The 10,704-nt window shown below is 67.9% G+C and overlaps 5 protein-coding genes across 5 annotated transcripts in view; 3 read left to right on the top strand and 2 right to left on the bottom strand.

Moving 5' to 3' along the window:
• LOC101915290 (lipase member M-like) overlaps positions 1 to 8,406 on the bottom strand; it is a 52,116-nt gene extending 43,710 nt beyond the window's left edge. Inside the window, exon 1 of the mRNA XM_055800237.1 lies at positions 7,938 to 8,406. The gene's annotated coding sequence lies outside the window, so the exon portion shown is untranslated. The remainder of the gene's footprint in view (positions 1 to 7,937) is intronic.
• On the top strand, positions 8 to 3,009 carry PAOX (polyamine oxidase). The gene is made up of 7 exons (XM_055800208.1): positions 8 to 184; positions 543 to 1,035; positions 1,115 to 1,314; positions 1,539 to 1,794; positions 2,018 to 2,130; positions 2,225 to 2,382; positions 2,838 to 3,009. Exons 1-7 carry the CDS (start codon positions 40 to 42, stop codon positions 2,976 to 2,978), a joined length of 1,506 nt encoding a protein of 501 aa, XP_055656183.1. The 5' UTR covers positions 8 to 39; the 3' UTR covers positions 2,979 to 3,009.
• On the top strand, positions 3,359 to 6,251 carry MTG1 (mitochondrial ribosome associated GTPase 1). Its single transcript, XM_055800258.1, has 11 exons — positions 3,359 to 3,602; positions 3,671 to 3,734; positions 3,997 to 4,102; positions 4,197 to 4,277; positions 4,547 to 4,603; positions 4,823 to 4,913; positions 5,026 to 5,087; positions 5,311 to 5,407; positions 5,614 to 5,695; positions 5,835 to 5,947; positions 6,063 to 6,251. The coding sequence occupies exons 1-11, from the start codon at positions 3,479 to 3,481 to the stop codon at positions 6,158 to 6,160; spliced, it is 975 nt and encodes a 324-aa protein (XP_055656233.1). The 5' UTR covers positions 3,359 to 3,478; the 3' UTR covers positions 6,161 to 6,251.
• On the bottom strand, positions 6,586 to 7,849 carry SPRN (shadow of prion protein). Its single transcript, XM_055800283.1, has one exon. The coding sequence runs from the start codon at positions 7,547 to 7,549 to the stop codon at positions 6,887 to 6,889; it is 663 nt and encodes a 220-aa protein (XP_055656258.1). The 5' UTR covers positions 7,550 to 7,849; the 3' UTR covers positions 6,586 to 6,886.
• An 85-nt stretch (positions 8,407 to 8,491) lies between the features above and the next one.
• Positions 8,492 to 10,670, top strand: ECHS1 (enoyl-CoA hydratase, short chain 1). Its single transcript, XM_055800266.1, has 8 exons — positions 8,492 to 8,657; positions 9,195 to 9,392; positions 9,472 to 9,599; positions 9,680 to 9,779; positions 9,888 to 9,992; positions 10,078 to 10,197; positions 10,284 to 10,351; positions 10,439 to 10,670. The coding sequence occupies exons 1-8, from the start codon at positions 8,534 to 8,536 to the stop codon at positions 10,502 to 10,504; spliced, it is 909 nt and encodes a 302-aa protein (XP_055656241.1). The 5' UTR covers positions 8,492 to 8,533; the 3' UTR covers positions 10,505 to 10,670.
• Positions 10,671 to 10,704: the final 34 nt, after the last annotated feature.

Here is a 10,704-nt window from a genome sequence, read left to right on the forward strand (position 1 = left end):
GGGGCTGAGCCGGGGCGGGGCGAGCCGGGGCCGGGCGCCATGGAGGGCGGCGGGCGGCGGGTGGTGGCGGTGGGCGCGGGGCTGGCGGGGCTGGGGGCGGCGCAGCGGCTCCGCGGGCACGGCTCCCTCCGCCTGCTGGAGGCAGCGCCCCGCGCCGGGGGCCGCGTCTGCACCCGCCCCTTCGGTACGGGGGAGGCCCGGGGGCCAGGGCCGGGCAAGGGGGGTGGCACCGGCATGGGGACGGGTCTGGCTCGGGGAGAAGGGGACGCTGCACCGGGGAACGGATCCGGTCTCGGGGGTGGCTTTACCAGGCAGGGCCGGGGATGGAGGAACTGCACCTGACCCCCCGCTGTGGGGCCGGTCCTGAGCGGGATGGACTCGGGGCTGAGGGTGTCCGATGGCACAGGGGCGACTGGGGCAGCGGAGGGGCTGCTGGCTCCAGCTGTTTAGGGGGCCACATGGGGCTGAGGGTCCTGCTGATACCCGGGGGGTCCTGCCATATGTATGCCTTGGGGTGACACCCACCCACCCCCTTCCTACAGCACTGGGGCTGGTGGAGATGGGGGCGCAGTGGATCCACGGCCCCTCACCAGGGAACCCCGTCTTCCGCCTGGCCACCCACTATGGCCTGCTGGGCCCAGAGGCTGCCCGGGAGGAGAACCAGCAGGCAGAGGTGGGGGGCCACCCCCCACTTCCCTCCATCACCTACTGCAGCTTGGGGAGGGCGCTGAGCCCCCAGGTGGTAAGTGAAGCCCATGACCTATTCGACACCCTCCTGGCCTCCGCCCGCGCTTTCTGGGGGACCAAGGAGCCACCAGTGCCCAGTGTGGGACAGTACCTGCGGGAGGAGATTGCCCGGAGAGTCCCCACATGGGGGGGCGGTGAGGAGGATGCCCAGCAGCTCCGGCTGGCAGTTCTTGCCACCTGCCTCAAGCTGGAGTGTTGCATCAGTGGGACCCACAGCATGGACCTGGTGGCCCTGGAGCCCTTTGGGGAGTATGTCTCCCTGCCCGGCCTGGACTGCACCTTCCCAGGGTAAGCATGGGGCTCTGGAGGGCGATGCAGAAGAGCATTTCAGGGGGCACCCCGTCCCCAATGGCACCTCTTCCTGCAGCGGCTACAGCAGTTTGCCCAATTGCATGCTCTCAGCACTGCCGGAGGGCACTGTCCTACTCAACAAGGCTGTGAGGACCATCCGGTGGCAAGGGTCCTTCCGCGAGGAAGGGGATGATGCCAGGGATTTCCCTGTTCGGGTGGAGTGTGAGGATGGAGACAGTTTCCTTGCTGACCACGTTATTGTCACTGTCCCGCTAGGTGAGTTCACCAACAACCTTTCCTTGCCCTGCCTGTCCCCTCCAACCAGCTGGCATTGTTGGAGAAGGGCAGATGGAGGGCAAGGACTTGCCCAAACTTCTTCCCAGCCTCACCTCTCCCACCGTGGGGAGAGGGGAGGCTGGGAAGAGGGTTGGGGAGAGGAAAGTATCTCAGACCCAGTTTAGGAGCCAAATAAACAAAGCTGCCCCATCTTCTGCCTGCAGGTTTTCTCAAGGAACACCACCAGGACTTCTTCCAGCCTCCCCTGCCTGAGTGGAAAACAGAAGCCATTCGCCACCTGGGTTTTGGCGTCAACAACAAGATCTTGCTGGAGTTTGAGCAGCCTTTCTGGGAACCCCAGCAGCAGTTTATTGAATTGGTGTGGGAGGATGAGTCACCCCTTGAGAAGCCCAGCACTGACCTGGAGGCCAGCTGGTTCAAGAAGCTCACTGGATTTGTGGTCCTCCAGCCACCGGAGCAGTACGTGATGGGGAGCATCAGCAAAGGGGCATCGTGGCTGGGAGGTTTGGGCATCTTCTGGGCAAAGTGAAGAAGCATCTTAGTCCTGCCTGGAGCTTCCAAGACCTTCTCTAGGTTGCTGGTGGTCCGTGATGCAGTAGTGCTCCAAGGGCAGGGAGGGCACGGTTCCTGGTGAGCAGCAGGAGGGCAATAGGCAGTTCTTGGCCTCGTCTTTCCTCCCCAGGCATGGGCACGTCCTTTGCGGTTTCATTGCGGGGAAGGAGTCTGAGCACATGGAGACACTGAGTGATGCAGAGGTTCTCAGCACCATGACACGCGTCCTCCGCACACTAACAGGTACTATCGCCTCCTCTGCCCTCATCACCCCAACCCCCCTGGGGAAACATGCACCCAGATTTCTGGATCCCCCACCCAAAACATGCACCTGCAGGGAATCCACACCTGCCCGCTCCCAGGAGTGTGCTCAGGTCCCAGTGGTACAGCGCTCCCTACACCCGGGGCTCCTACAGCTACGTGGCCGTTGGCAGCTCAGGGGATGACATCGATGTGCTGGCTCAGCCTCTGCCCGAGGACCCTGAGGACCCCAGGGTAATTGCTTTAAGCCTGGGGGATGCAGTGACTGTGGGGGAAACGGGACCTCCCAGGTTTGGGCACAGACAGACCCAGGTGGGAACAGGGCACCCCAGGCCTTGAGGAGCACAGGGAGGTGGCATTCCTCACTCCCACTCTATTCGGGGGTCACCAACCAACCCTGCTTGGCTCTTCCCACTGAGATCCATGGGGATGGGGGGGAACCCCATTTCCATAAAATCTGGGGACACATAGCTCCTTCCAGCCATTTTCCAACACCCTCGTGCCATGGGGTGGGTCAGTAAGGAAGGGAAGGTGCCCATTCCTCGGTCCCGACATGGCAGCAGAGCGGGTCATGCATCGATGGGGTGCCAAAGGGCAGGGAGATGGGGCTGGTTTAGTACAACCCAGTGTCCCCGCTGGGCTGGGGGGAGGTGGCAGGCCCCCAGTGCTCACCTCCCACCCTGCCACAGCCTCTGCAACTCCTCTTCGCCGGCGAAGCCACCCACCGCACCTTCTACTCCACCACCCACGGGGCCCTGCTGTCGGGCTGGCGAGAGGCCGAGCGGCTCAACCAATTCTTCGAGGCACCCAGCCCCACTCCTCGGCTCTGAGGCAGGAAAATAAAACCCGTGTTTCGCGGGCCGCTGCCGGCCAGCCTCCTTTATTGAGAAAGCTCCCCGGCGGTGGGATGCAGAGCCTTCTCTCTCAGCGCGGGGGGGGATGGATGCGGCTCCTCGGCTCGGGTCAGAGGCTGCGGCGTTAGTACCAGTTGGTGCTGGAGATCAGGAAGCGGGTGTCATCCAGCGGGGCCTGCGTCGGGCCTGGCTCCGGGGCGGGCTGAGGAGCTGGGGGCGGCTGGGGGGTCGGTTGGGGACCAGGCCCCGCGGCACCGGGGGTGCTAGGCCCCGCGGCACGGGGGGTGCCGGGCCCCGCGGGGGGCGCGGGGGCGCGCCCCCCGCGGGGCCCGGCACCCCCCGTGCCGCCAGGACCCACCGTCGGCCCCCTCGTAGGCTCCGCCATGGCGCTGAGGAGGCCGCACCCCTCAGCGTCGCGTATCCGGCTCCCCCGCGCGTCGCGCTGGATGTGACGCAGCCGAAGGGGCGCTGCCGCCATGAGAGGATGGGCGGGAGCGCTGCGGGCGGCCGCATCCGTGTCGGTGCCCGGCAAGTTCAGGGAGCGTTTCGATTTCGGCGGCCGCGATGTGGCCTCTTGGTTCCCAGGGCACATGGCGAAAGGTGAGGGGTGGGAGTGGGGCGGGCTGGCCCTCCCCCTGCCGCCGCGCTCACCCGGCGCTGTGTTGCAGGCCTGCGGAAGATGCGGGCCTCGCTGCGGCAGGCCGACTGCCTCATCGAGGTGCACGACGCTCGCATATCCTCCAGTACGGCTTCTCACCCCCCGCCCCCGGGTGTCCCCCGGGGCAGCAGGACCCCGCCCCCTGCACCGGTGTGTCCGTCACTTCACCCGCGCCTCCGTGCCCCAGCTGTCCTGTCTCCCACCAGGCCTGTCCCGTACCCCTTTCCAGCTCCACACCGGCCCCCCCAACTCCCCGATACCCTGCCCCACCCCCCACTGGTCCGCCCAGTACCTGCTCCCATGCCAGCACACCGTCACTTTCCTTAGTGGCAATTACCTCCCACTGTCGGGCCGTAACCCCATGCTGCATGAGGCGCTGGGCATCCGCCCGCACATCCTAGTGCTGAACAAGATGGACCTGGCTGATCCCCACCGGCAGCCGGTGAGCACCGGGACACGGCGGGCGGGCTGGCTGGCTGGGGGTCCGTGGGTTGCTGCGGGCAGGTGCCAGCAGTGCCTCTGCCTGTCCCCTTCAGACAGTCTTGGAGTACCTGAAGCAGCAGGGATGCTCACACGTTGTCTTCACTGACTGCCAGCACGATAGCAACGTCAAGAAGGTAATGGGCCAGTAGCCCTGCTCCTTGCTGCCAGCAGCTGAGGGCCATGCGCTGATATCCCAGCCCCATGCAGAGGCCTCAGTGCCCCACTGTGAGGTGGTGGCACTGGTGTCCAGACCAGTCTTCACTTCCAGCTTACCCAAGGCGCCCCATCTTTTGCTTTGCCCTCATTTTGTGCATCCTCCTGGCACGGTGTCCTCTGAGCGAGTGGCTGCTACCAACTTGGGCGCAGAGCCACAGTTACAGCCCTTCTCCGTGTTTCTCTGCAGATTGTTCCCCTGGTTGCCAAGCTGGTGAGCAACAACCCACGCTACCACAGGGCCGAGGTGAGATGCAGCAGTGAGAGTGACAGTGCATGAACAAGGAGTCAGGGTGGCCATCTGCAGGTCACCCCCTCTCCAGCTGAAGGGACGAGGCTGCTCACACACATACCCAAAGCGCTGGCAAAGACTGGGTTGTTTTAGTGGTGCAGCTGACCGTTGCTCCTGGGGTGGGTGGCCGGCCAATAACTAGCTGCTTTCTGCCTGTATCGTCCTCACTTCCAGAGCACTGAGTACAGCATCCTGGTGATCGGCGTGCCTAACGTGGGCAAGTCCTCACTCATCAACTCCCTGCGGAGGCTGCACCTCAAAAAGGGTATTTCTCCATGGTGCCTGGGCTTAGGAATGAGCCAGTGGCACAGCTGTGAAGCACATGGCAGGGCACAGTGTTGCTTGCGTCTCTGACTGTGTCTCTCCTTTCCCCAAAGGAAAAGCCACTGCAGTCGGTGGCGAGCCAGGCATCACCAAGGCAGTACTGACCAGAATCCAGGTACCGTCCCTGCAGCACAGCCTTCTGGGTAGGTGCTGGCCTCTGCATCCCTGCGTCCTCTTGCAGGAGTTCTGGGAAACCTGGAGGCACGCAGAGCTGATCTGAAAGGGTTGCTCAGGTCCCCTTTCCAGCAAGACCTTATAACAAAAGAGCTCAACACCTGGCTCGTTAGCTGTGTCAAGGGAGCCGAGCATCCTAATCACCCTGCCTCCCCCCATCCCAGGTCTGCGAGAAGCCCTTGATGTACCTGGTGGACACGCCTGGTGTGCTGCCTCCAAAGCTGGGGGATGTGGAGACGGGCATGAAGCTGGCGCTGTGTGGTGAGGTGGAGGCTGTGGCCAGGGGAACTCCCTAAACGTGGCTTCAAGCCCTGGCTGGGTCTGGTACCCAGGGCTGGGGCGGCAGTCTGCTGGCTCAGTCTTCCCAGGCTGGTGCAAGCTGCCACAGGTGGCATGTGGACGGCAGGAGGGGTGGCTGGGGCTTGAAACAGGGCTTTGGGGACCTGGGGCTTGACCCTTTTTTCCAGGAGCCATCCGTGACCACCTGGTGGGGGAGGACATCATGGCTGACTACCTCCTGTACACCCTGAACAAGTGGCAGCAGTTTGGGTGAGCTGGCAGGGAACCGGAGACAGCCCCAGGCTGTGTCCACTGCCTGTGGTTCCAAGTGGGTGGTGGAGAGGCGATCCCTGGGGAACTGGGAGGGGAGAGGTGATGCTGGCAGGGTGTAAGCCACCTCCTTCGGTAGGTACGTGCAGCGCTACGGGCTGGCCGAGGCCTGCGACAACATCGAGCTTGTGCTGAGGCGTGTGGCCCTTGCCCAGGGCAGGACGCAGAAGGTGAAAGTGCTGACGGGCACGGGTGAGCGCTCTGGGAGACCTCTGCTGCCTGGGGTGCGGGAGGCAAGGCTTTTGGGGATCCTGCAGCGGCTCCAGGCTCTGCTGACGCCTCCTGCATCCACTGCCCCCATCTCCAGGCAATGTCAACATGACGACGCTCAACTACTCAGCAGCTGCCTATGAGTTCCTGCGGGATTTCCGGGCAGGACACCTGGGCAGGGTGACGCTGGACTGAGACTTGTCCCATGGGGGAGAGGCAGTTGCATGGGCTGAGGACACCCTGTCGTGGAGCTCCGGGATGTGATTAAAGTGGCTTTGCAGGGGCAGTCCCCAGTTTTGGACCCCAGGCTCCTGCAGGGGAGGGCAGAAGGGCAGGATCCCCGTGGTGTGTGGTGAGGGTGCGCTGTGGTGGCTGCCCTGCAGTGTCACCACACAGGGTGATGCTCTCCTTGGGGAGTGCGGCACCCACCCAGGAGGGGCAGGGCTGCTGTCTCCAGTGGGGACAAATCCCCTGCCTGGGGAGCCATTTTCTCGCTGCAGTCTGGGCCCTGTCTGGGACCTCCATCCTGAGACAACGCCTTCGTGAGCAGGGTGCCGGGGTGGCAGCTGGCCACGCCAGGGTCCCCATCCTGAGCCCCTTGCCCCGCATCCAGCCACACCTGCTTTCTGCCCATTTTTATTGCCACCTCCTCGTCCTCCAGACGCTGAGACCCACGTACAGAAGAGCGGTGCGAACGGGGTGCCCGAGCCGGCGGGGTTGGGGGTTGGGGGTGCAGGTGGTGGAGGGACTTCCCGCGGGGTCCTGCCCCACTGGCGGTGGGTGACCGGGTGAGATCGGGCGCTGAGTGGGTGCAGCCCTGGGAGCCACTGCTAGCCCAGGGGGGCGGGCTGGGCCCCGGGGGGCGGCCGGTCCTCACGGCATCGGTAGCTGCACCGGGCACGGTCAGGTCCCCCGAAACCTTCAGCGGCGGAGGACGGCGGCCAGGGGGCAGAGCCAGGGCACGGCCCAGCCCGGCGGGTCCCGGGCCGGGGCGGCGGAGGTCCAGGCGCCGGCGGCGCCCGTCCAGTTGCCGTCGCGGTACTCGACGCCGTCGCCTGACTCCAGCTCGCCGGCCAGCCGGGCCCGGCGCAGGGCCGCCCCCGCCGCCACGCCGGCCGCCGCTCCAGCCGCCGCCGCCCCCGCCACCCGCAGGGCCGCCCCGGCCGAGCCGTAGCGGGGCGGCGCCGCCCTCACCCGGCCGCGGGCGGCCCCCCGGGCCCCGCCGCGGGCGGCCCCCCGGGCTCCGCCGCGCCCGCCCTTGCCGGCCGCCGTGTCGCAGAAGGCGGCGGCCAGCAGCATCACCGCCCAGCAGGCCGCCGCGCCGCGCCGCATCCCGCCGCACCTGGGCAGAGGGAGAGCCCCGGCGCTCAGCCGCGGGTGCGCACGCGTGTGCCCCGCGCGGACGCGTGCGGGAGGGGCGGGCGGCGGTTCGCCCCCTGCGCGAGACGCGGGCACACGCGCAGGCTGCGGGCGCGTGCCTGGCTGGCACACGCGTGTCACGCCACAGCCCGCGGGTGGCATAAATGCGCTCTCGCCCCCACGCGGAAAAGGCGTGCCCTCGCGCGTGCGTGCACACTCAGCCATGCACACTGGACGCGCGCTTGTGCACGCGCCTGCACGAGCTGCATGCACCTCCGCGCCCCGGCGTGCGCCCGCACCCGGCGGCAGCCCTGGGCACCCCCGCGCAGGGCTCGCACACGCGCACGCCGTGACTCACGCGCGGCCCCTGCGAGCCTCTGGGGCACGCTCGCACGGCTTGCGCGCGGCCCGCTCCCCGCGGCTGCCCTGGGCGCGCCGGCACGGCTGCACGTTGCTCACGCGATGAGGCACGCTCCGGGGCACGCCGCGCACACACCGCGCACACACGCGGCCCGCGTGTGTCGTGTCCGTGTCCGTGTCCGTCCCTTCCCCCGCCCCCCCGGCACCAGCCCCCGCCGGCACCGTGCACGCCGCCCCCGCCCGCGGGGCTCACCCGGCCCGGGGCTGCCGCTGGCTCGCTCCGCTCCGCTCCTCCCCGGCCGCGCTCCCGCCGCCGCGCGCTCAATGCCGCCGCGCCCCCCCTCCGCCGCCACTCCACGCGCGGGGGTGGGGGCGCGTGCTCGGGGCCGCGCGGCGGCAGGGTGCGCGCGCGGAGGGAGCGGGGCACGGCGTCCACGCCGGGCCGCCCGTGGCGGTGCGTGCAGCCGCGGGAAGCCGCGGAGGAAGCGCCCCCCCCACCCCCAGCGGTCCCGCCCCGCGGCGCCGCTAAACGCTCCCAGCCCAGCTTGGGCCCCACTCGCGTCCCGCGGCGCGGGGACGCGGGCAGGACGGCAGCGCCGCCGCCACCAGGCCTGATGGGCGCGGGCCCGGGAGCCCCTCCCCCGCGGCCTGCTCCGGCCACGGGGCCGTAGGTCCCACGGCCGCGGCCCGGCCCCCGAGCAGCGCACCAGGGGCGGGGCGCGGAGGCACGGCCTCGACCAATGGGGCTGGCGCGCTGCGGGGCGGGGCCGTTTCGGCCAATGGGCCCTGGGCGGGGCGGAGCGACAGCGGGCGGAGGGGCGGGGCGGGGCCGCTGCTCCGCGCTCCGCCATGGCCGGCTCGCTGCGCGCGCTCCTCGGCCCCGCCGCCACCGCCGCCGCCGCTGCCGCGCGCCGCCGCGCGCTGGTCCCGTCGCCGCCCCGCCCCTTCCTCGGGGCGCGGGCCTGCAGCGCCGGTGAGGGGGGCACCGGGGCGGGCACGGGGGGCGCCTGGCGGTGGGGAGAAGGCGCCATGCACCGGGGCGTCAACACCGGGCACCGGGTCTCGGCGCCCTGCGTGGGGCCTGGCACCGGGTCCCTGCGGTCACGTACGGGCTGTGGCACCACGTACCAGGGTCCTAGCATCGCGCATCAGGCCACGTACGGTCCCAGCACCGTGCATCCTGCCAGCACCTTGCAACGGGGTGCCTGCAGCGTGCACCGGGGCCCCCAGCACGGCACACCGGCTCGGCGTGCGCTGGTCGCTGGGCTGCACCTGCCGGGGCCAGGATCGCAGCGGGAACGCCCCGCGGGGCCGAGCCCCCAGGCCCCGAGGTGACGGCGGGCTGGCTGCCAGGCCCCGCTGGCACGCACCCGCCGCCTTGAAGGTCGCCTTAAAATAGCGCGGGGTCGCGGCAGCGCCCGGGGCCTTGCCGCACCGGGGCGGGCGGGCGATTCTCACCCGGCTGCAGGCAGCCAGCTGCCTAACGGGACGGTGCCCGGGGCGGCGGCAGGGGCCCTGTTCCAGTACCTGGCGGTGCAGAAGACGGGAGCACGGCAGAGCGTGGGCCTGATCCGGCTGAACCGGCCGCAGGCGCTGAATGCCCTCTGCGAGGGGCTGATGGAGGAGCTGCGGCGGGCGCTGGACACGCTGGAGAGCGACCCACAGGTGGGGGCCATTGTCATCACCGGCAGCGAGAAAGCCTTCGCAGGTAGGGCAGGGTGCCTCGCCCCTCTGTGGATTTTAGGGGGTGGAGGGTGTTCGGTGTCCCACCCTGTTGCCTTTCGTAGCTGGCGCAGACATCAAGGAGATGCAGAATAAAACCTTCCAGCAGTGCTACAGCGGTGGCTTCCTCGCTGGCTGGGACAAGGTCTCCACTGTCCGCAAGCCCATCATCGCCGCCGTCAATGGCTATGCCGTGAGTCCCCTCCCACTCTCCCTGCACCTCCCGGCTCAGCCCCAGCACCCCCTGACCCCCCTCTTCCTCCCCTGTCCCAGCTGGGTGGCGGGTGCGAGCTGGCCATGATGTGCGACATCATCTATGCTGGGGAGAAGGCGCAGTTCGGGCAACCCGAAATCCTTCTGGGCACCATCCCAGGTGAGCAGGGGGCACCCACCAAGTAGGGTCCATCCCGGCCAGAGCAGAGACAGCGGGGGACACCCGGGTATCCCTCTCTGGACCTTTACCTTCCCTGAATGACTCCAGGTGCTGGAGGGACTCAGAGGCTGACCAGGGCAGTGGGGAAGTCGCTGGCAATGGAGATGGTTCTCACTGGGGACCGGATTTCAGCAGCAGAGGCAAAAGAGGCAGGTAGGGTGGTGGGCCAGCCCGGGCACTGTGGGGGTTTAGTGGGGAGCCATCCCCCCACCCCACCGCCTCCCACCATCCATCCTAGGTCTGGTCAGCAAAGTCTTCCCTGTGGATAAGCTGCTGGACGCGGCCATCGCCTGCGCCGAGAAGATCGCCAACAACTCCAAGCTGGTGGCTGCCATGGCAAAAGAGTCGGTCAATGCTGGTAGGGGCTGGGGGGCCAATGGGGAACCTTCCGGGGGGCTGCGGGGCCAGGCAGCGGGGTGTCCCCAACTTCTCCCTTGCTCTCAGCCTTTGAGACCACGCTGGCCGAGGGGACCAGGACAGAGAAGAGGCTTTTTTACGCCACCTTTGCCACCGTGAGTAGAGGCATGGCCCCGTTACATGGGGGGATAGCAGGGCTGCTGCAGCCCCCCCTCCCAACCTCACCTCTCCACTCATCACAGGACGACCGCAAGGAGGGGATGACAGCATTTGTGGAGAAGCGCAAGGCAAACTTCACTGACAGCTGAGCCCAGGGTGGTGCAGGTTACCACGGCTGCCTGCTGCTCATCAACCCCCTGTGTCACCCCACGGAGGGGTCTGGGACCTGGCAGCGAGCGATACGTGTGTGGGGTGAGACAACCAGCAGCACGGACCACCTTTGCCATCACTATTAAAAGGTTTTCCTGGCACTGACGGGAGATGGGATATCCTTGCTGTGGGGTCCCCC

This window comes from Falco peregrinus, chromosome 1 (assembly GCF_023634155.1).
Source record: "Falco peregrinus isolate bFalPer1 chromosome 1, bFalPer1.pri, whole genome shotgun sequence".
NCBI lineage: Eukaryota > Metazoa > Chordata > Aves > Falconiformes > Falconidae > Falco > Falco peregrinus.

Bases quoted from the DNA above. Each gene is read 5' to 3' on its own strand.
- SPRN (XM_055800283.1), bottom strand. From the start codon at position 7,549: ATGGCTGAGTGTGCACGCACGCGCGAGGGCACGCCTTTTCCGCGTGGG.
- ECHS1 (XM_055800266.1), top strand. From the start codon at position 8,534: ATGGCCGGCTCGCTGCGCGCGCTCCTCGGCCCCGCCGCCACCGCCGCC. The intron at 8,658-9,194 runs GTGAGGGGGGCA...GGGCGGCGGCAG, and splicing joins GGCGCGGGCCTGCAGCGCCG to GGGCCCTGTTCCAGTACCTG. The intron at 9,600-9,679 runs GTGAGTCCCCTC...CCCCTGTCCCAG, and splicing joins CCGCCGTCAATGGCTATGCC to CTGGGTGGCGGGTGCGAGCT.
- PAOX (XM_055800208.1), top strand. From the start codon at position 40: ATGGAGGGCGGCGGGCGGCGGGTGGTGGCGGTGGGCGCGGGGCTGGCG. The intron at 185-542 runs GTACGGGGGAGG...CCCTTCCTACAG, and splicing joins CGTCTGCACCCGCCCCTTCG to CACTGGGGCTGGTGGAGATG. The intron at 1,036-1,114 runs GTAAGCATGGGG...CTCTTCCTGCAG, and splicing joins CTGGACTGCACCTTCCCAGG to CGGCTACAGCAGTTTGCCCA.
- MTG1 (XM_055800258.1), top strand. From the start codon at position 3,479: ATGAGAGGATGGGCGGGAGCGCTGCGGGCGGCCGCATCCGTGTCGGTG. The intron at 4,278-4,546 runs GTAATGGGCCAG...GTTTCTCTGCAG, and splicing joins ACGATAGCAACGTCAAGAAG to ATTGTTCCCCTGGTTGCCAA. The intron at 4,914-5,025 runs GTATTTCTCCAT...CTTTCCCCAAAG, and splicing joins GAGGCTGCACCTCAAAAAGG to GAAAAGCCACTGCAGTCGGT.